Consider the following 23,859-nt stretch of genomic DNA (forward strand, 5'->3'; position numbering starts at 1 on the left):
GAATTTTCTTGACATGAAAGATTAGATGTGGTTTTAAAGGTTATATGAAAAAGGTGCTGAAAGAAGATGAGTTTTAAGAGCTATGAAATAATTAACCTGTGAAACAAGATGAAAAAAATAGACAATAACATGGAGATGGACTGCAGGGCCAGCTCAGTGTGGGCTGGCTTGTTTGGCTGAACTGCTCTGGGCTCCCATGGTGAGATTGTTTCCAACATAGGCCAACGTTTGAGGGTAATCCAGGTGGAGATAATGAACCCAATATTGCCCTCAGGACTGTCCCTATTCACTTAGCTCTCTCAGCTTTTCTTAACTATAACTTCTGCTTTATTACTGGTTTTTTGGAACAAAAGATAAAGGACCTTATAACTGAAGCCAAATAACCATTCTCATCTCCTGCTGATCCATATTTGACTTGACAACGGCCACTGTCTTGCTGAATCTGGCCTGAAATATCAAAAGCAGCTGGCAGTTTGACTGAATCCAGTCTTGCTCTGACAGCAATTCCAATGAAGGCACTTTAGTGCATGTGTTCTGTATTTACTAGCTGTCTGTTTATATTGCTAACAATGATGTTGATACTGCAGTGGGTTATTGCCAGTTAAGTAAAACACAAGTTTATGTTATCATCAACTATTTCTTTTAACACTGACATAATCAGTGTATTGTGTAAATATGTAGTGGTATTTTTCTGTTAACAGAATTGTGTTTAAAATTCATGTTATCAGTAGCAGTAAGTGGTTCATGTAAATGAAAATGAACCACTTATATTGAAGAGATTTGTATCTAAAGTATGAGCAGAGAAAGTAACAGATGACCAGTCATTAACTGGCTAACAACTGCCAGTACAAGAGATTCTTCTCTTCTGCTAAAAACTCCACTGAATTTTAATTGCATGATGTTTTACTGTGTCTACTTCAGGCTTAAAGAGCCACAATGAAAATGGCTCCGGAATGTTTCAGTTGATGGTAAAAATAATAGCAATTATTAAATAAGAATGATTCATTGTATTGGAAATAAATGTCAGTTTTTTTTTTTACTTTGGAAGGCTCTTATGCCTACAGGGAACTAGGAAAGGGATTTGAAATTCAACAGACATGTAGTCTTTGCATAAATACTTATGCATGAAAATCCCTTGGCTAAATAGAAACCTTTAAATTTAAGTCTTTGCAAATACAGCTCCATATTCTCAAAGAAGCTTTTTAGGGCTTTCCAGAAGAATTATCAAAATACTCTGTTCTTACTGCACACTCTCGCGGATCCTACTATATTTAGGATATATGTTTCTCGTGTTCTTTATCACAGACTTATTTCCATTGCTTATTCTCTTCTCTCATATGGCACTGTGTACATTTGAAATGCTCATTTTATCCATTACTTCCATTATCTCAAGTGCAGCAGCCTGTGCAGTGCATCCCAAGGTTCCAGCACTGGTGATAAGAGCCAGCAGCTCACATGAGGCAGGATGATCACACATCACATGATGGCCCTGCCCATGGCAAGGAGTGGGGACCAGATGACCTTTAAAGGTCCTTTCCAACCCAAACCATTCTGTGATTCTATGATAGTCAAGCTCTTTTTTCTCAGAGGTTTGCAAAATCCCCCAAGATAATTACAAACAAAAACTGTGCTTAAGGAAATCTTGCTCAGCTTGTAAAGCCAGGCAGTCAGGAGCTAGGGAAGGCATGGGTGTCTGATTGGAGCTAAATGCACTTGGGTACCTAAACACTGGCACAATTAAATAATCATGTACCACTTTTTCTCCCTATCTGAGGCAGTTGCATACTAATGTGGATGATTTTACGTAGGGCTTCTGCTCCATTTGCTGAAGTGCTGAAAAACATTCTGGGAAGGGCAAACAGTGGCAGCTCAAGGTCACATGAAGTGAGGCCTCCACATGAGCGCGTGTCCTCTGGGCATCGCCAGCCCCAGGGCCCAGCTGTGATGCAGAAGGATGAGGAATGATGACATTTGAGCAATGGAGGTAACACAAAACAAACCACTTCATCCCAAATTTTTCACAAGCAATTGCTATTCTCTTGTTTCTCATCATCTGGGTACCCCACTTGACACAAGAGATCTGGTTCAGAGAAATAATAAATATTTACCAGATTGCTAGCTGCTAAAGGCTATGAGAACTCTTATTCCAATTCCACCCTGCAAAATCAAGCTCCAAGAGTTAAATACTCAAAAAAGAGTATAAATACTTTAAATAAAAAGAGTAGAAATACTTTAAATACTAAAAAAAAGGTGAATATTATCAACTATTGTCTCAATACAGACTTTTGTCATCAGCAAAATTATAGAACTTTTACAAAGTGTAATGAAAATAAATTGATTTACATTTAGTAAATATTCAGACACTTCAGTGATAAGCGTCACTCAAAGCCACAGTAGACACTGGTTACAGTTTCAGAGATGTAAGTTAGGGGAAAAAAAGACCAAAAAATTACATGGTGAAAACATGGTGTTCACACCAGCCACACCCAGCCTTTTCAGCAGCCAGTTTTATGAAAAATATATTCAAAAAGCAGGCAAACCAAAATTTTACGGGCAACATTCATATTGGCACCTCCTAATTCTAAGTGCCCTTGAACTCTTAAATAACAATTTTTTAATCAGTCTACGTTGATACTGAAATTTTAATTTCCCTGCTGTTTTGGAATCTCTGCAAAGGATAGAGGCTGCTGAAATCTTTGCAGACAGGTGACAATGAAGTGAGGTGGCTCTGAGCTCAGAGTGGCAGCTTGCAGATGTGCTTTTTCCTGCTTGTGCTTTTTTTTGTGGTTAAATAAAAGAATTCAGCTTTCAGTTCTTATCTTTTCAATGTGTTATATTCATGCTACAGGAAACAAACATCAGTATTTTGACCCTGTGGGGGTTTTTTTCTGAAAACAAGACATTAATACAGGGTAGAGCAAGCAACAGCAAAACTTCATTTTTTAAATTGGAGAAGCAGCAAAATTAATTTTGAAAGCTTCTTCGTTCACAGCTGAAAGGCTTTGTACAAAACTTCATCCTGGAGTGATATTTTCAGCTGTAATATAGGGGTTAGTAATGGAAATGCTGACAGGCCCATAATTATGGAAGCGGAGCGGGCACCACTATCAAGTATATCAGATAGCAACTGCTTCAATTCAGTACAAGGTATCAAAAGATGTTCCTGTCTGTCCTCATTAAAGCAGCACTTGAAATTCCTTTTAACCTCTGTGACCCAAACTATTAATTTGATGTTCATCAGGACACATACACCAGGACTAATACTTGCATGAATACACCCCATTTTGTGCTTCAAACTGAATTGGTGGATCATTCTAAATGGTTAAGCTCATAGAAACTGGAAAAATAAGTGGCAAGGCTCAAACATTTTATTTTACAGGACACAAACTGAAGTGATGCAAAGGAACAGAGAAATGACACACATATCCCTGTGTTCTATGAGGATTTAAAGCTTGTCCTTAGATCCATGATATATTTGTGTGCAATTACACCATGGGATACTGAGGGGGAAAAAGTGCCATCACCTCTGTTCACTGGATCTTGTTTGACAGCCACCTCATTTATTGGCATGAAACTCTTGATGCCTGCACAAATTCCATGCATGCAAAGGAAAGAAGATCAAGCCTGAAGGTCCAGGAAGGCATCTGGGTGAATAATATGCTTATAGCCTGTATAGATTTTAATTCATGTTGTTAATTCCAGCAAAAACATTCACTAAACTGGTAGCATGATTATAATGTGCACAGTATATTCTACTTCTGTAATATATAAATTCTGAAATATCATCTGACTGTTGTCTGCTGTAATAGTGTTCTTTTCTTCAGCAGACACAAAGAGCAGCAACAGGAGGTTACCTTTGAATTATTTCCAACCATATAGTCTACATCATGACTCCAACAAGCTCACTCCTATTTCCTTCTCTGCATTAAGGTGCATGAAAACTACAGAATGAGTGAATTGACCTCTCTTGCATCTAGCCAGAAAATCAAATTTTTGATGCCAAGTTCTTCTGAACAAGCCCTTTTTCAAGCATAAAGAAATAATTTTTTTTAAAAAAAGTATATGTTGCATTCTGTACAAATCTAGGTCTACAGCTCTTATCAAGTAAGTGAAGTAAGGAATGTCACATTCCACAGAAGCTTGCCTCACTGGAAAGGGGATTGATGGTGTTTTTGATGACTAGGTAGAGAAAGAAAACATCTCCCTGAACAGAAAGTACTTTCCCATGGAAAGCTGGAATTGTACTATTTTGAGTAATGCCCTACTTAAGCACAGGGACACCCTCACTGTGTCACTCACACAAACGTGATTTGCATGTTTTGATGGTTTAAAACTCTGCCTCAGACTACAGCAATGCCTTCTACAAGATGATTCAGAAGATTATTATATTTGCATATTTCCCCCATTCCTGGCAGCAAAAGCTTCCACGGGCCATCAATTCCAGGACTGCAGCCACTACAGGAGAGCACGAGCAGCAAAACAAAAAGGTCCCAATGTCTGCTGATGTCATTCCTCATAAAATGTGGAGCACAACTGCAGCTGCCAGGATTCCTGCACTTGTAGTCATGGAATGTTTCAATTTTCTGATCAGGAAAACAGGTATTCTCCTGAGGAGGACAGGATTTTAGATATCAACAGAGGACAATGCAATTTTGTAGTTCCAGAACAAGGAGCCACATGAGGATTTTTGATTATTAACTCTCTTGCTGAAGAAGATGAGGCAGCAAAGCAAGAAGTGCCAGAACAGAAAAATGTTCTGCCTTACTGAGCCAGGCTCATTCCTCCTGGATATCTACTGACCAGAAAAACCTTGCTTCATCTTGTGCCTTTTTGTCCATATTATATATCATTTAGCAAATAATCAGGTTTACAATTTTATTAGGAGTCATTAGGAAACAATTTAAATTTTCTAACATAATTTGGTCCTCTGGTAGCACAGTTTAAAGAACACATAAATGTGAATGTCATATGCAAAAATGACTTATGGCACTTTGTGGGAGAGTAAGACAAAGCACTTTACCTAAAGCCAGCAGAGTTCTACAGAGTACAGCTCAGGACAGAATTGTCTTGCACATCACACACAGCTCCTCATTCAATGAATTCTCTCTTACGTTCATATTTTTGCATTCTTAGTGCAAAAGAAGAGAAACTCCCACTGGCTTCACTGTGTAGAAATGGACCTGAGAAGGGCATTAATCTTGCTGACCAGCACGTATAGGAATGCTGTCAATTAATTACAAACATATCAAATGTTTGACTGCAGATGGTGTACGTGGAGTGCTTTTCATGTACTGATTTACAGTCAGGGAGGCGGTTAGAGTGAAAATGTAACTACAAATCAAAGTTAAACAGGGACATAGAAATGGATCTCTGTTTTCAAGATGGACAGTTCTGTGTGTGCTGGGCATGAAGCAGGGCTGTGGTGATGGAGCAGCATCAGAACTGTGTTTGCTCCTGGCAGTGACCAAGTGGGGAATCTCTCCTGGAGCACAGGACCCGTGTTAGTTTAGATGCTGTGCATCCTGCAAGAGCTAGGATCTAAAATAAAGCAAACATTAGCTCCTTTCAAAGATGAAACAATCAGAGAGTTCGCAGCTCCAAACGGAAACCAGGGAACATGACATCCTGCCAACCAGCACTTGGCAAAACAACTTCTAATATAATATGCAAATACTGGTGCACTGATATTACTTGCAAAAAATATTAATAAACTGCCTGAAATCCTAACTATTAGCATTACTGCTACCTCTGTGATTCTCTTTAAGAAACGGTCCCCAAATAGTTGATGGTTTATAGGAATAACAATTAAAAAACCAGTAATCAAAAATCCTCTATTGAAGTTTAGTGCTTACATGTAGTAAAGCAGATAGCCAAGGTAAAAAAAATCTGAGTTGTATTCTAAGATGATTTGCATTTACAATTAATTCAGTATGTTGTGTTGGCATTAAATTATGATTCTATATAGAATTATATTATAATTCTATATTATATTATATTATATTATATTATATTATATTATATTATATTATATTATATTATATTATATTATATTATATTATATATTATTTCACCAAGTAAGACAGGAGTTGTATTAATTTGCTTTTCATATGTTTTTCATTTGCTATCATCTATTCGATGTATTGAACAGAAAATTGAGAAAGAGCATATGAGAGTGGCTGCTATTACTCAAGAAAAAGAAGAAAAAGTGTGTGACTAGCACAGCTTGAATGCATAAACACAGAGTGAAATTTAAGACAGCTTTAGTGAGGAGAAGTCATGTGTTAATCTGTGTTTAAAGAGGTCAGCAGGTACACAGCCAGAGCAGACCCAGCAGATAATGGGCAATTTAATATCAAAAGCCCATTTTGCCAAGGCCACAGAATCCCAGAATGTGCTGGGTTGGAAGGGACCCACCAGGATCATCAAGTCTAACTCAGCCCTGCACAGGACATCCCCAAGAGTCACACCATGTGCCTGAGAGCACATTCCCCCATGCTCTAAAAGAAACAAATTTCCCATAAGGAAGGTCCTTGCATAGACAAATCATTGTTTACAAGGTGCAATACAAAGTGAAATAAATAGACAAAGAATTTTTAACCCTGGAGAGAGAGCACCAGTTAAGTCCCAGAGGAATTTGTGGTGGGTCTGAGTGTTCCTCTTGTCATTAACAATGGTTGTAGCAACTTAAGATAACTTGAACTCAACAAGGATGGAAAGCTACATTTTCAAAATTAACCTCCTACAAAAAAGATTTAAAAGAGGGAGTGGGAGGTGTATTACAGAGAGTACAAAGAGAAAAAAGGAGAGAACATAGAGGATACAGTTACAGTGATCACTTGCAGCCTGCAAGGCTCAGAGAGCAACTCTTGATTAGATTAAAAGCTCAGTAACTTTATCTCCTTGACCTTAGAGGGAATGAACACCTGGGACATCAGCTTAAAATTCTTTAGCCCAAATTCACCACAGGGTCACCTCAGCACTGCAGATGGAAGAGTTCAGGGATGAAAACTTAGGATTCACCGTGGTCTTCTACACACAGAGGAACCAAAGAGCTCCCAGTTTCCTGCTGGTTAGCCTGTGTCACCCAGCTCTGGTACTGCTCCTGCTTCTGAAACAGAGAGGTACAGCAGAGCCCCAGGGCTGAGCAGTGTGAAATTACAGAGAAACATCTCACAAGGTCAGCTGAGAGGAAACCAGACCTCTCCTATTGGCAGTGCAGGAATACAGGGAACGCAGGACATGAGCCTGCCATCCTGGGTGAGCTATTTCTCCTGCTGATGAAAATGCAGTGCACATCCCAGTGCTATCCTATCTCAAGGTAATGATTAATTTGTGGAGTTGTACAGAGTCTGCCTGAAAAGGATCCCATACTCAGGATGTCAGAATGGCTTTATGCCACCCACAGGGCTTTGCATTTTCATGACAGCCATTCCCTGAGCAGCTTCATTAGACAGATACACTGAAATGCTGGCTTCTGTCAAGAAACCTTTCACAGAAGAGTTTGCATATTTTTTGAGTTTATAAAAATTGCTGAAGATTTAACAGAAAAAAAAACCCAGTAACTTGTTATTCCATCAGTATAAATGCAACATATGAAGAAATAATCAATCTTTAAAGCCTCAGAAAAGAAACTGTTTTAAACTGGCATCAATATGCAAGCATGAGAAATAGGAAAAAAAGTCTATGGATGCTCTACACCTTTTAGACTTTGATGATGTAATTTTTCTTTCCCTGTTTTCTAGAATATCATAAGCAGATGCAATGCACCAATTTGCTACAGAAAGGACACAAGGAACCAAATTTTCAGCTGACTTACTGAGGTGAACTTTATATGTCAACTTGCAAAGTTTGCTGTTTGCTGTGCCTCCAAAACAGTTTTTGTTTAAATCTGACATATGTAAACAATTTGCACACATAAATCAGTGGGGTGATGAAATGTTGATAAAGCTAAAAGACCTTTTGCTTTGAAACTCTTGACTGGAAGAGTCAAAAGTCCAACAGTAAAAGAAGGGTTTGCAAGATAAGACAAGCAAAATGTTCCTCAACAGCTCTGTTGTTATTTTTATGTCAGTGATTGCATGATAAAATATTTAATCAGCAAGTCTATTCCTTTTCCTACATGGTTTCCTTGTATTTCCAGTTTCCAAAATATGGAAAATACTTTAAAATGTCACCTGATGGAGCAAGTGAATTCTATTGCTTTAAACCTTATTAGTTAAATTCCTTTCTCTGAAAAATGCATTCTGTGTCCTTCCTTTTCCCCTTACTTTTCACTTCTTTTAACTGACAAAATAGGTAAAAAATGTTTTAAACCAAGAGCATTTTCACTGCAGTGTAACCTGTATTTAAAAAGCAAGGTACCAGAGGAATGAACACAGCACAGGAGCAGGGAGTATCAGGAACCACCCATCAACACCAAGATAAAAATTCATGCTACAATTTCACACGGAGAATCGTGACTGTTAAGAATGAATATTCATAGGTAACTGCTTAAGAAAAGTGTGGAATAACCTGATATAAACTCAACAAAATGAAGCCTGGTAAAACACAGTGGTAAAGCTTTCAGAAACTTCAAGACTAAATTCTGGTTTGTGGCTGATGAAGACTTTGCTGAAGCAGCAGCTTGACTCCAGCCTTGCTCTTGTGCCCACACAGGTAACACTGGTTAGAAGAGGGAGTTATTTCTCAGGTCAAAATCTATTTAGAGGAGATTTAGGCAGCTCCAAGGCAGAGGGTTACACAAGGACTCTGGGACTTTCAAACTTAGCACCAGCACCAGAAGGAAGGAGAGGTCCTACATCTCCAAAAAGAGGTGAATGCACAGCTGAACTGGGAAAACTCAGAAAGGCCAAGAAAAACCCAAGCTGGAGACTGAATTTCCATTAGATCTGTGAATCCAAGACATGCTCCTTAAAACACATGATCTCCTAATCTACATTAATCACCGTCAGCAATGCTTTTTTTATTTCCTTTGATCAAAACCATCTTGCAAACTCCATTTTTTTTCCTTGACTCACTGTTCTTGTCAAAGGTTTGAATTGGCTACAATGCTGAGTTCTCTCCTTCCCTTACCATTAAATATGCATGAATACTTCAAAGCCTAATGCTTTAGTGCACACTTACTGTTACATGGAAGTTTGTGAGTGGCCCTAGGGAATGTCTGTAACAATAAACTCAATCAAGTGCTACCTATAACATAAGCCTGAAGTAGCTCACTTAATTTGCAAGTCTAACTTCCAAAATTGTGGAAAAGGCCTGCAAACAAAGATGTTAAGTATAACAACCCATGGAAAGGAATGCAATTGCTGTGAGCTTGTAAAAGGCCTTCAGGACCTCCTTGCAAAGCTTTAAGAGAGTCTCTGACTCTTGGTCTTGTGTACAAAGCAAGTGACGCTGAATTGAAAAACATGGACATTTCCAGCCAATGTAAACCAGCTTAAAAACCAAAATATGACAAAACATACCATCCATGAAAGCTATTTCGTTTGGCTTTGCTTTACAAAATGATAAAATGTGGAAGGAAAATTGAGAAACAAGAAACAACAATGAACTGAGTTAAAGAGAAAACTCGGGGTATGCACACATCTCCTGCTCCTGAAAATTCATTTTATATCCTATAGCGATAGGAAAAGTTGGAGGATCCAATTAGCCAAACTTAATAAAGACCAAAGTCTGACAGCTGCTTCAAAAAACGGCACAAAAATCCTCAACAGGCGACTGCTGTGCAGAAGTGAGGCAGCAGCTCCACTCTGCACTTCACTGCTCACACAATTGTACCAATTAGGCATCGTTGATATGGGGCTATTAACACATATTTTATAAATGCCTTTCATAATAACCACACTATCCTGACTGAAGTATTTGCACCTGGTTACTTTATACTCCTGGGCATATTGCTTTTTGCAGTAAATACAGAGCGTGAAATTATTTTGAATTATTTAATTTTCACATCTTAAAATATTTTAGGGAGAAAAATCTACAACACCTTTCCCCCCGCCACCCATATGTTAGGAGTAATTTAGGAGAGTATCTGTGTTTTTACTTTGAAGAATGGAAAAATATGTGCCTATTCACATGTGAAAACATGTATTTGTACATGTATTTATGTATTATAAAATGTATTTATGTATTATGATGATTATATTATGAGATTAATGTGTTACGTATTGTAGATATACCATTTAACTGATTCTATTGGAGTTGACAAAATTTAATCAAAAGCTATTCATATGGTCATGAGAGGGGGATGCTGGGAATAGTTGTGATAGTAGGATGTGTCTTGCCCACATGGAAAATGTGGAAAACTTTGGTGGAAAACAGAAGGAAATGAAGAGTTGAGATGAGGTAAAGGGCCAATGGTGGAGATCACAAGCAAACAGCGATTGCTGCTCCTCAGATGCTGGTCAGGAAGCAGAGTTTTACCCAGAGCTCAGTCCCCAGGGTGGGGTGACACAGACTTGGCCCCATGCACCAGAGCAGCTCCTTCCCTCCTGCAGAAGAACATTTGCTTCTGAAGTGGAGGATGCTCATTGATGGCACTGACATTCCTTGGCCTGTCACAAGACACATCACTCATGTTGTTTACTCCAGTCCTGGCCACTGAAGACAAACTGGCATGTCTGAAAATGTCTTGGCAGAGAGGCAGGAGTAGAGGTATCTACATTTAACTTGTAATATGCTTGCAGCATGATTAAATAAAAACATAACCACCTGTTACCCTTAATTCAGTGGGAGTATCAATTTTCAATTATAGCATTTACTATCCACCCTCAAGTATGGCAAGGAACACCATGGCAACATAAACACAGTCGTGGCTGCTTGAGAAAGTTAAATTATAAATAGCAATGTATAGCCCATGAGGTCCTGGAAATAAACTAACTAATCCATAGGCATTTGTTACTATGACATAACATTTCCACTCAAATGCTGTTCGCCTCATCTCAAACTCCCTCAGAACAGATTTAGAAGTTTGGCATCACTTGACTCCAAGCAAGTTCAAGTTCAGACATGAAAAAAAGCAGAGATAGTGGAGAAAATAAGCTATAGCAGAACTGTGGAGAACAAATTAACAACAAAAACAACAAAATCCCTATTTAGGCTTTATTCTGTTTCCACTGAAGTTAATAGGGGAAAAAATCCCAACATATCCCAAATGCATAACAGAATCCCCTTAATATAGACAAACATGTTTCTATACTGAATCACCCCTGAGGAGAAAAAAAGAAAAAAATTAAAAGAAACAAAAAAAGAAAAAAGGGCTTAACTGAATAGCAAATAGTGTAGAAATGCAAATAAACTCAGTAATCCTCTGAGACATTGGAGAAATTTTGGAACTTGGTGCTCTCTTTAGCTTCATTCTGGGAGAAAGGGCCACGGCAACTGCAGGAACCCAGGGGCTCACCCCGAGCTGAGTGCTCAGGGGGGAGCTGAATGATCAATTGTTCCAGTCTGCTGGGCAGCTCCTCGTGCCCTGCAAAGCCCAGGCCAAGCAGGAGCAGCCCCTTTTTGCCAGCTGGCCCCAGGCCTGCTGGGGCTGGAGAGGCTTCCTCACCTCCCAGGGATGGAGGGCTCAAAGGGGGGAAAGGAGAGGAAATCAAAGGCTCTGGAAAACCAGGACTGAACGCTGAGAGCAAAGAGGGACTGAGATGTCTGTGCTGTGAGGACAACAAGAATTTCACTTCATGTTGGCTCACAGACATTTTAGAGTTTTGACACAAATCTGGGGCCTTAATCTAAGCAGGTGGTAATGTTATTTAGGTTAGGCAAGAGTAATAAAGATTTAGAGACATCAGCTTGGTCTCTTTCTTGTTCAGAACAACAGATTTGAGAAATTTATATTTTCTTTTAGCTTACAGCCATTGGTAAAAGACCATTTTTGATCAGACTGATAAAAATCTGTAATGGATCTCTTGAGGTCGATGGAATTATTTCAGATTTACACCATGCAATTAAAATGGAATTTAAATTCTCAACATTTCTTTTCTAAAAATATGCTGTGTTTTATCACACATATTTGGTGAAATCTTGGTCTCTCTGACGTCAGTGACAGCACTCATTGGTATTACTATGGTCTAATTTCCACTGAGTGTTTTTCTGTTCACACAGAGTGAAGCAAAATAAAAACTGTCCCACTGAAGGAAGATTTAAATCAATTTTATATCAAGTCTATGGGATAAAAGAAGCAGGTAGTCTACAGCTACTCTAATAGCACATTAAATACACACAAGTCTTATTTAAGGCTGTAATCATGTGTGTATTTAATGTGCTTCATTTTGCTTATTGCAAGTCATTGTACAATTAATTTATTTAAATGAAAATATTACCTAGAGTTCAGCTAATTTGCACTTTTGAAGAAAACCTGACAAAATCAGAGAAGTAGCTGATAAATTTGTCAAGCATCTTTCAGAAGATAAGATTATACATACTCAGACCAGTATTCAAGTGAGACTATTTAAAAACATCTATGTATGACCAGGAGAGAGCCAAGCTGGGCCTGGGTAAGAACTTCAATAGAATTATCATTGTCTTTACCTTCCTGATAAAGACAATTTTTTAATTCATGGCAGACTTCTATATTTTGGGAAGCTTTCAAGCAAGATGGTGCCACTAGCACAAACGGTTATTTTAATAACTTTTATATAAAATGAGAGTAAAAACCTGAAAATATACTCAAAAATTAGTTGTATTTGTCATCAGTGGTTGATTGTTAATCAAGCACTTGAGCAACAGTGTGTGTCACACTGGAGTGTCATTATCCCACAATTATTTTGTCATGCATTGTAATAATATTTTTACAGAAAAAAACCTGAACACAGTCATTAATTGCTCAACACATTAAACCTAAGATGACATTAAATGTGATGAAATGGAAAATAGGGCATTCTCAGCATGCTCACAGAAAACAATTCCCACAGAGTCTAAGTGTTCCTAAATCACTTGGGCAAGACTAATCTTAGAACAGACACGTAAAAACTCCTAAATTAAGACCATGATTTTTCTGGAGAGCATATGAAGAAGTCTTTTACTAAATCCACAAACATTCATGTCCTGTGACTCACATGACTCCTGGTGCTTTAAATTAAGTGTGTGTGCAAGTTATGGATGTGCTGGAGCTCGGGGGTGCACAGCAAACCCAGCTTTGGAACTGCAAAAGTACAAAACCAATAGAACCCAAGACTGCTTCAGCATTTTCTAACCACAAACAAGAAAAAGATGGAAGATGCATATTTTTTTTTCCCCAATAAGAGCCATTAAGATGTCATTCCTACAATTTAGCACCCTGCATTGTACTTTAGAAAATTAAAAATAGCTTTTTGATACATATCCAAGGATTCAAAATTGGCTGATCACTTATAACCAAAATTGGAAAGAAATGATGAACTTAGAAGGAAATAAACAAGACTAAGCCTAGACTAAAAGCATTATATATAAACACAGGAGAAGTTCAAGTCTGGTTTCTTCCACCTACAGAGTGTAAATCCATCTGTTAATCCAACTTGAAATCTAAATTACCTTTTCTTCACTCCTTTTTGAACACAGTCAATAATCTGGGGAGCACCTTTCTCCTTGCTTTTTAGATGCCTGCAGACACTGGCAATTACACTTAAATACATGCACAACATCCCTACAGAGAGTTCTTCAGGCTGCACTGGAGGGCTCTCACAGCAAATTTGCATGAAATGTCATTATTTGCTTTATTTTGGTAGAAAGTCTCACTAAATCTATTGCTGATTGTGATAGATGATCTGTGAACCAATGAAGATAAAGATAAATATAAGGAAAATTATAACTCAGTGAAAAAAAATTAAATTCCAAGTAAGTTTTGCATTAAAAAGGATACAAAGGATTATTCCTTACCCTCAATGACTGAGAATATTCAAGGGTTTGCATGTGTGTTACCCATCCTCAGAGTATATCATGGTTGGTTGTGTGTTAGGTTGGACAGCCAAAATGCAAAGCCTGAGTGGATTTTAGCATCCACAACTGACTTGCTTCTATAAGAGCAGCCTGGGGAACACATTTGTCAGCTCACAGTCACACAGAAGAATTTAGTGAATGAATCATTGTTATAAACTATGGATTTTCCATTATCTGACTGGGCAGCCTTTTGTACCCAAGAACATGAACTCTGACAGATTTTAACATGCAAATGCCTATCAGACTCACATGAATACTCATGAAGGGAAATATAATTTGCAATCTTTCTAATTAGTACAAAAATCTTTGTCTTCCTCTAATCTAAAGGGCTTTACAGACTTTCAGAACTATTAATCACCTGAATTTTTTATAATATATGCAGTCAAGAACATGAAAATTTGTATAGTTATATTATTTCTATATAGTTATATTTGTTATATAGTATATACTAGATATTATATATAAAATTATATATTATATCTTATATATTATATATATTAGTTGTTGTTATTATAGTTATATAGTTGTATTATTTCTATATTAAAAGTATGAAGAATGAAGAAATCAAACAGACTGGAAAATTGGAAAAGGTATTTGATATATCAGAGCTATCAAACTTCAAGACACCAATATTGACATCTACATTCATTATTAGGTACATAAACAGAAGTTGTCAGAATTTCAAAAGTGCTGATCATTCAACATTAACATCAACACAAGAACTTCATGTTCTCAGCAAGACAAAGTCCACCCCAAAATAAAAAAACCCAGAAAACTCTAAGTTTTAAAAGGCAGTATTGACATTCTGTGTTTTCCTCTCCCTGTTCTTTTGTTTCCAAACCTACATAATGCTTCAAAAACAAACACAGCTCATGGAGTTCTTGATAGCATCAAAGTTCTGTAGAGTGCTTTAGCTACAAAATGTCCTAAAAGACCAACAGGCTGCACTTTCTTTTATGGGAAATGCAAAACTGGCCCTGTACTTTGCTAGCAAAGCCCTCAAATCAAACGTGTGGTATTTTTCACTATACATACATATACATATATATTATTATTATTATTATATATTTATATACACCTTGGAGAAAACAAGTGTTGACAAGGAAAGACAGAACAAGAGAGCTAGAGAGATGGATGTCAAAGTCTGGTGTTCCTTGGGTAATATCTAATCTTTTCCACAGAAATAATTTTTTAATGATTTACACTGAAGTCTGCAGAACAAAGTTTGTCTTGTTTCTTTCGCAGAGTTATACTGAAATGTGCAAACAGGAGTAAGGGGGAAAACTGCATATTTTGGATTTCTATTTGCAGTGGAGATCAGTGAAGGTTTGACATCTGCTCTGCATTGCTGTACTTTTACAGCTGACCACAACTAATGTAAGAGGGCCAAACCAAAGCAAGGTGTTTCTTTTCCCCATGCTAAAAACCAGCCCTCACTTTCATCTCTCCTTCTTGCAACTAGACCATGGTCCAAAAGAAAATGGAATAAGAATTCTTCCTTGGTGCCAAGAGTTAACTTCTGGTGCTTTCTCTCCTTTATCTGTTCCAGTGATTCTTCCCAGGCCATAAGATTTAAGGTGAATTTAAGGTCACACTGTGTGCAGCACAGGCCTTGTGAGGAGAGTAGACATGACCCACCAAAACCACATCCAACCCCTCTGCTGATAAGAGACATACACAAGGAATTCTCTTAAAGGGTAAAAATATGCTCAGAATGGTGTAAAGAGGTTTTCTAGCTCAATAATTAACTCTGAATCGTCCTCAGACAGACGTGTCAGGGCCTCCACTGTATTAACTGCAAAAGGCAGGTGAGGCTGCTGATGTTCTCAGAAGGCATCTCCTGGCAGAATGATTTACTACAGCAAAAGGTCCCCTATGTTTCACAACAATTCAGTATATTGTAAAGGAATTGGTGTGAGATGCATTAGAGCTGTTGATAGCTTAAATTAAAATAGCACAATAACTCTCTGTTTTTGCTGGGCAACCTCAGCTCAAAAATGCCAGATAAACATTTTCTACAGAGGTCATGGACATGGCACGGTCCAAGTATAATTTCATTTACAAGTAATTAAAATAAATGAAATTTGATAAGATGACTTCAGCTTAAGTTTGTTTATAGTCCTCTTGCTTATGACCAACATATTGCTTTTACAAGTGTTCCATACATTTATATATTCCTGAAAATATGTTCTGTGGCTATAGTTGGGAAATGAAGAAAATGGACAAAGTTGACCATTATTTAATCCATCTGTTTGCAGGATGAGTAGATGTAGTTTGCTCTGCAGCAGATCACTGTACTTAAAAAAATATTTTACACTTTCTACCCAACTAAAGGCTTTGCTGTACTACTATAGCTATGTCCAAATATTGTAACACCTGCTGACTCTCAGGGCATAACAACCCTTCCTCATATGCTTTCAATGAGCTTTAAATCTGTCTGAACAAAACATGTTATAACATGTACCCTTTGTGCACAAAATGGGAGACTACGAAATCTTCTAAAGAAGAAGTGTACACAAGATTCAGAGGATACAAATGCTGTTTACACAGATGTTGTTGAAATAATTTTATGTAAATAATCCACACTGGGAGAATTCGTAATGTTTGAAGCAAGAACTAAACAATGGATATTTTTATAAAGCAGCAAGGATAACACCTCTAAAACCAGAATTTGTTAATGCTGAAAGGACTTTTTGTTGAAAAACCATTATCTACATTTACAGACATTTTGCAGGTCTCTGCTTGTTTGTATTCATGACAATACAGCTGTTCCTCCACACCTCATGCAGGCAGTGCTCCCCACAGATTCAACTTGACTTTTATTTAAAACACAGAGTGGGAGTGATTCCACCAGCCTCAGCAGAGATAATCTTGGTTGAAATAAAGAACAAAGGAAAGAAAAACCTGTCAGGACTTTAGGTACTGGCCATGCACATACAGTTCAAAACTAACAGAAATATTAATGGTCATCCCTGTTTCCAAGGAAAAAACCCTATGACTCCTTTAGTTAGCAGTTTATTTGATGTTCAGCTTTCAAATTTACACAACCCAGCTTCACATCACTCATAGCATTTTATAGCAGTAACAACTCAATTTTCAACAGGATCAGCAAAAATGTCTTTCCATCTATTTCCCTAAAGAATAATCACTTTCCTCACAAATCAAGAATTTCACTGTACTTTGCCTCTTGCAGAAGAGTTCAGTAGCACACTAACCTATAACATTTGGGTTACATTTTCAGATATGGATATCTCTAAAGCACAAACCCACGTAATCCTTCCCCTGAAAAATTGTGGAATTCTGATTGCAATGAGCTCCAAGCCTGAGAATTTTTTAGCATCTCTGCTCTTTTCAATTGCTTGGTGTTCTTTTCACTTCCTTGGGAATGTGTTTTTTTTACTGATGATATTTAAAACCCACAATGCAGCCTATTATAATATTCTCTCATATGATGTAACAAGCTATTTGTAAGAATGAACTAACACATGAAAATGCAAGGGGAAAAATAACCAAGCAGCAGGCTTATTTATTAATTGCAGCTGGAATGAAGACTGATAACATATCCTGTGGAATTGCTGGAAGAGATTTTACTCTCTTTATGTACTAATGCAAGGAAAGGGCTTTTTCTAATTTAAAAGGTCTCAATGTTAACAAATGGGTTCAATTTGCCAAAAGTACCATAAATGAGGTAGAGTGACTTCTCATTGGCAATCATATTGGTTTTGTCAACCAACAGTCCCATCCTGACCTTATTTGCAAAGTTCTTACAGCAGATATTATTTTGCTTAGCAGTCAACACGGTGCATCCTTTCTCAAAATATTTTAAAGCTGACCAGGCAGCTTGTGACTATGCACACGTAACAGACCTAAACAGCTGTCAAAAATTCAATTTACTGAGGAAGGCTCAGCTTTGAATAAGAACTGTAGTGTGGTGCCACTGCACCTCAGCAAGAACTCTTGGAACAACCCATCTTTCCTGGTGCTCATGGACAAGGAACAAATATTCATCTCCAGCTCCTGTATCCTGGCTCAAAGTGCACCACAACAGTTCAGTCTGTAGCAAACAGCATTTCCTAGGAGATGTTTTCTTTGCAAGAAAGCATTTGGCTTCCAAGCAGACAGGTAGATAAACAAACCTCCTATAAATATTTGGGTATCTTATCTAATAAGGGCATCAAGGAAAGAACGCCTCAGGAACAGGATCTGCAGTAGCTAATGAAGGAATTTCCTATCCACAACAGTGCCAGGAACTCTTGAAACCTGGAGACAGTGCTGCTGTTCCACTGACATCTCTCAGTTTTTAACTCTTCTCTAGAGATAAATTTAGGAGGTGATAGTCAGCCAGAGCAGCACGAACTCCTCCACTGCTGCCTGCACAGGTATTTACAGGCGAGGTCACGACTTCCAGTTACTTGCCTGGACATTACACAACACATTACTGCACATTTTTTCACATTACACACAAAATCTGACTACAGAAGGTTGGATACAGGTGCTTGGCTGACAGAGCTAACACTTCATCTTCCTGCCTGTGCCAGATTATTTTCACAGGAATGATATGGAGACCACTCTGGTGTTGGTGACAACACCACAAATTAAGGACATACTTCTTTCTCATTCATGTTGTGAGACTTCTGTGGATGGATAACTGGCAAGGCAGTGCTAAAAAAAAGAAATCTGCTCAAGAAAGTGCTTTTGGATGTATGCATAAAGTGCACAGGCTGAAAGGTAGAACATCCAAACAACAGAAAAACCAGAGTTTATTAAGTCTACATAAGAGAAATAGCATAAAAAGGAAAACCATGCTGTTGCATAAGAAAGAACTACATTTTTCCCACAACTGTTGAGACAGAACCTCAAAAATTCTTGGGTGCTTAACTGCCAGTGGTGTCCATGCAGGTCAGGTCCCCAAGTGCCACTGCACACCAGAGCCCAGCATCCCGAGTGTGCAGGACATGGCAGCTCCTGTGGGATCTGCCTTTCCCTCTGAGCCCACTGAACTTCAGAGGGACTTGGCACCCTGCAGAAGGCAGTTTGGGCCTCTTCGAACCAAAATGCTCCTGCCTTTTGAAGGGTGAGCATTGCCCCATGATGTTCTCCTGACAACTGCACAATGCAGCACCTTGTTCTACGCAGATGGCAAAAAATCTCACTGTGTTGGTAGTTAATGTGCAACTGAGGGTAAAAATAAGATAACACCACCTTCCTGAGATTGCAAGAAATGTCACAAAGATGAACCACCATGAGAAATACAGTGTGAGACCTCTTGAGTGTGCAAATACTGTAAGAAAAATAAGGTATTTGCTGATTTTAAAGTTTTGTCCTGGTTCATTTTATAATAATTAAATAGATCCTAAACATTAGACATATTCTAGGTTCCTCATTCAGGCATCTCAGCTACTGTGCTTGGATTCAATAATGGATGATTCAACATAAGAGAAACTACAAAATCGAGTATCTTTACTAATTCTGTTAACATTCTAGAGAACAAATGACATCCACCATTGCCTTCTGCCTCATCATGAATCAACCATTCCTGTTTTGGAAGATTTTTGAACTTTTCTGCATCTGGAAATCTTGTTTAACAAGAATGTTTCAAAATAAATTAGATCTGCTCCCTTGTGATGATGTAATGAACTGTTATTAACTAAGTGTGGTAGTCTAAGGACATCAGGAACTGGCTTGGATAAAATGTTGTCTACATTAGAGTAATGCAATAAACAAAGAAAATTATGTATTAAAAGAAAAATGCCATCCAATATCACAGCATATGATATAACTTGGATGGAAACATGCTAGAATTAAACCTATGTCTATGTAACTTCATGTATATGGTGATTTTAGCTCCTGCTCCCAGCAAAAGGAATTTCCTGAGCAGCCTGAAGTAAATATTTGGCAGTTCCAATTCTGACTTTTAGAGAACTGTTAATTTGCCAAATCTGAAGATACGGACAAAAAACCCATTGAGACGACTACTCTGTTCACACCCGCGAGGACTTCTGCACACATACTGGAAAAAATAAAACTGTGCGGCAAAACACTCGCCTGGATGGAGCCAAAGAACAAATGTGTACATTAATTAGCGGGTTAATGAGCGAATTGGGGCGCTCCGCCCGAGACCCTCGGCTGGGACCCTCCGGCAGGGCCGGAGCGGGGCCGTGGCGGGGCCGTGGCACGGTCGGAGCGGGGTCGGAGCGGGGCCGTGGCGGGGCCGGAGCGGGGCCGTGGCACGGTCGGAGCGGGGCCGTGGCGGGGCCGGAGCGGGGCCGTGGCGGGGCCGTGGCACGGTCGGAGCGGGGCCGTGGCGGGGCCGGAGCGGGGCCGGAGCGGGGCCGTGGCACGGTCGGAGCGGGGCCGGAGCGGGGCCGTGGCACGGTCGGAGCGGGGCCGGAGCGGGGCCGTGGCGGGGCCGGAGCGGGGCCGGAGCGGGGCCGTGGCGGGGCCGGAGCGGGGCCGGAGCGGGGTCGGAGCGGGGCCGGAGCGGGGCCGTGGCACGGTCGGAGCGGGGTCGGAGGCGGGGCCGGAGCGGGGCCGTGGCACGGTCGGAGCGGGGCCGGAGCGGGGCCGTGGCGGGGCCGGAGCGGGGCCGGAGCGGGGCCGTGGCACGGTCGGAGCGGGGCCGGAGCGGGGCCGGAGCTGGGCGCCCCCTGGCGGCCCCACCGCTGCCCGCGGGACCAGCGGAACTTTGCGCGCAGCTCGGCGCAAAATGCGCGCTTAGAGAGGGCTCGCTGCCCCTCGCGATGCCAAATCCGCAGCAGAAATGGCCAAATAAGACAACACCGAGGTGTTTTTGTACTTGCAGAACACGAAACCATAAAGCACCATCTCCTTTCCAAACGCCATCAGGCCTTTGGGCACCTAATTGCACCCACAAACAATCCATGAGCACCAGTAACTCCGGAGCACGTGTATCCGTGCCGGTATTACTGTCTTAATTAAAACAGTGAGCAGGTGGGATGCCTGCAGATAAATAAAAACATAATGTTCCTAACACAGAGTTCAGAACACTGACAAAGAGCTGCTTGACTTTCAATGACTTCTTAAAGACTAAAAGTTTTACTAATAAATGATCACCTCTCTTCCCTACCTGTACTGGAGTTTCAGGCCATGTTCAGCTGTGAGGGTATTTTAAGTAAAGGTGAAATATGATTAGAATCTGGGTTTTGGACAAACGCTTTATCAGATAGAAATTTCAGCACATAACATTCCCTTGCAAATATGCATGAAATTCTTCTTAAAAGTCTGGTTGGAAAATCTTTATAATCAATATTTTGATGACACAATGCTTTTGATATACTTAAGTTACCTTCGTTCCTGCAGGATTCCTATATTTTCCAATAAAAACATTCCTCTCTAACCAGTCATCTCCGACTAAGTTCATTACACGAAGAAAACATATTCAGCAAAACAAATATAACCTCAATTCGCCTTGCAAGAGAAAAGGCTCGGCAAGGAGCAGCCTCTCCGGTACGAGCGCGGATCTTACCTCTTCAACTGTCAGAGGCATACAGATCCGGTACTCCTTCATGAGCATATTCCTGCTGCTCAGTGCGGACCGGCGAACTGGGAGAAAAGTGGTGATTTCTGCACAGAGATCACGACGGAAACCAAACACGGGGGGAAAGAATTAAGCCTCTTTTCTCTGTGCGTGCTTGACAATGTGTCCACAAGACAGTAATGCAACCATCCAGGAAGGCTGACCCAGCAAGAAGAGAAACCACCACAACCGCTTCTTTCTCCCAGTTCTTCCTTCCTTCACACTGCGATCATGGGAATCTCACAGACGCTCGCACCGAGATACGCTACAAAGTCTCAAACCCCCACCGCTCTCGCCCCAGCCGAAGACATCCGTCGGAAGTGCATGGAAACGCCGAGCTCTCTCGCGGCTGTGTCAAGACATGCCTGGGGCGGCGAAAAGAACAAACGAGCCGAAAATGTGGCTTTCGCCCCCGCCGTCAGCACGTCGGGCGGCAGGAGAGATGCGATGCTGATTCCCAAGACAAAGGCTTTTTATAACGTCGCCTTCCCCGGCTGCCAAACGCGGCTCCCACCTCCCCGCCGCAACGCGGCTGCGGCCGCCGCGGCTCCCGCTGGGCTCGGGGGAGGGCACGGGGGGGCAGCGCGGCGCTCAGGCGGGCGGGCGGCCGCGGGTTCCCCGGCGCAGCCGCGGCCGGGGGTGCTCCCGGGCGGGCGCGGAGCGGCTGCAGCGGCGGCGGCCCCGGCGGGGCTCGGCTGACATCAGCGGGGCGGCAGGAAGGAGGGAGGGGGCCGGCGGGGGGGCAGCGGCCGCCGCCGCTCGGGCGGCTTCAACGGGGCCGGGCCGCGGGGCTCCGGGCAGCGCCCGCAGGCGCCTCCCGGCAAGGGGACACCGGCAGCGCTGAGCACCAAGAATTCGCGATTTCAGTTAATTGTGCCGTGAAGACTTCTCGGGTTTTGGAAGTTTATTCACTACGCGTGACAAGGCACCTTGCAGAGCATTTACACCCCGGTGCAGGAGCGGCGAGCCCGTGAGCCTCGGGTGCAAAAGGAAAGGAAAGGACAGCGTGGGCTCGGTGTGGACATACACAGGATGTGGAGGCCTCACCCATTTCCCTTCTGGTCAAGCCTCCGCTATCAGCCAGCGCATTTTGCAGCACAAATAAACCCTTTTTTTCATATAGTTTTTTAACTTACAAATGACACGCAGAAAGTTCAGTGAAAAAACGCCTCCCTCCTAGCTAAACTATAAAGCCAGAACCGTTTTAGGAGCTCTCCCCCCCCTCCTTTAATGAGGAATTTGTTAGTGAAATAGTTTTTTAATATGCTTGGGGGTTGTGTTTTTCTGAGAAATTTACCCATCATTAAGTTACAACTTGAAATGCACAGGAACCCAATTCTGAAAGTACCTGGGAACCCCGAACTGTTATACAACCTTAGCATTTCATGTTGAGAATGCTCATCCTGCTGTTTCTCCTGTTCTCCCAGTGGCTATAAAGCCACTCACTGGATTGCAGAGAAGCACTGTAAGAGCAAAGCACAAGACACTGCACAGATAATGGTAAAATATACATCTGCACTTACACACCAGTTATCTGCAAAAAATAAAAGCGATGAAATACTGTATTTAGGACAGTTAAGGAGGAATTTAGGTCTACAATGAAATGTGTGTTTCATAACATGAAAGAGCAAAAGCCCCTCAGAATTTCATTGGTTCTGGATGTACATTTCAGAGCTGTGGGTATAATTCTCAGCCCAGAGGACACAGTGCCATCTCCTGGAGCCAGCAATGTCTGTTTGCCAGCCCCTTGCAATAATGGCACAATATTTCACATCCCTGCCTTCCCGGGGAAGTGCAAACACCTACACAAAGAAATAAAAAATCGGAGAGCTCTATTAACAGTCTGGATTTTCAACTGAGGTATGAACAATGTGTTTAATGAGACTTCTGTCTCAAATCTGACACAGCCATTTATAAATATGGAAACTGTGGCTGTAATTCATAATATTGGTACTGCTTGTTCCTGGAATTCCAAGCAAAATAGCAAAACCAAGGCAATACCTTGTGATATCTCACTGCAGGAAGGACATTGAGATGCTGGAGCGTGTCCAGACAAGGGAATGGAGCTGGGGAAGCCTGGAGCACCAGGGATGGCTGAGGCAGCTGGAGCCTGGAGAAAGAGGCTCAGGAGGAACCTTCTGGCTCTCCCTGGCAGAAGGGGCCAGTTGGGGGGTGGGGGATTCGAGCTCTTCTCCCAGGGAACAAGTGAGGAGAGGAAATGGCCTCAAGCAATGCCAGGGACGTTTAGATTGGATATTGGAAAAATTTCTTCACAGGCTTGTGAAGCATTGGAACAGGTTGTCTAGGGAGGTGGTAGAGTCACCATCCCCAGAAGTGTCCAAAAAAGTTGTTTGGATGTGGCCTGGGGACACAGTTTAGTGATGAACATGGTGGTGGTGCTGGGC

At 40.8% G+C, this 23,859-nt stretch overlaps 1 protein-coding gene across 1 annotated transcript in view; it reads right to left on the minus strand.

Annotated features, from left to right (window-relative positions):
• PITPNC1 (phosphatidylinositol transfer protein cytoplasmic 1) overlaps positions 1-21,322 on the minus strand; it is a 74,619-nt gene extending 53,297 nt beyond the window's left edge. Inside the window, exon 1 of the mRNA XM_036394414.2 lies at positions 21,224-21,322. Within this exon, the coding sequence (XP_036250307.1) occupies positions 21,224-21,298 (75 nt within the window). The 5' untranslated portion in view covers positions 21,299-21,322. The remainder of the gene's footprint in view (positions 1-21,223) is intronic.
• Between the last annotated feature and the right edge of the window lie 2,537 nt (positions 21,323-23,859).

Source organism: Molothrus ater, chromosome 19, assembly GCF_012460135.2.
Source record: "Molothrus ater isolate BHLD 08-10-18 breed brown headed cowbird chromosome 19, BPBGC_Mater_1.1, whole genome shotgun sequence".
Taxonomy (NCBI): Eukaryota; Metazoa; Chordata; class Aves; order Passeriformes; family Icteridae; genus Molothrus; species Molothrus ater.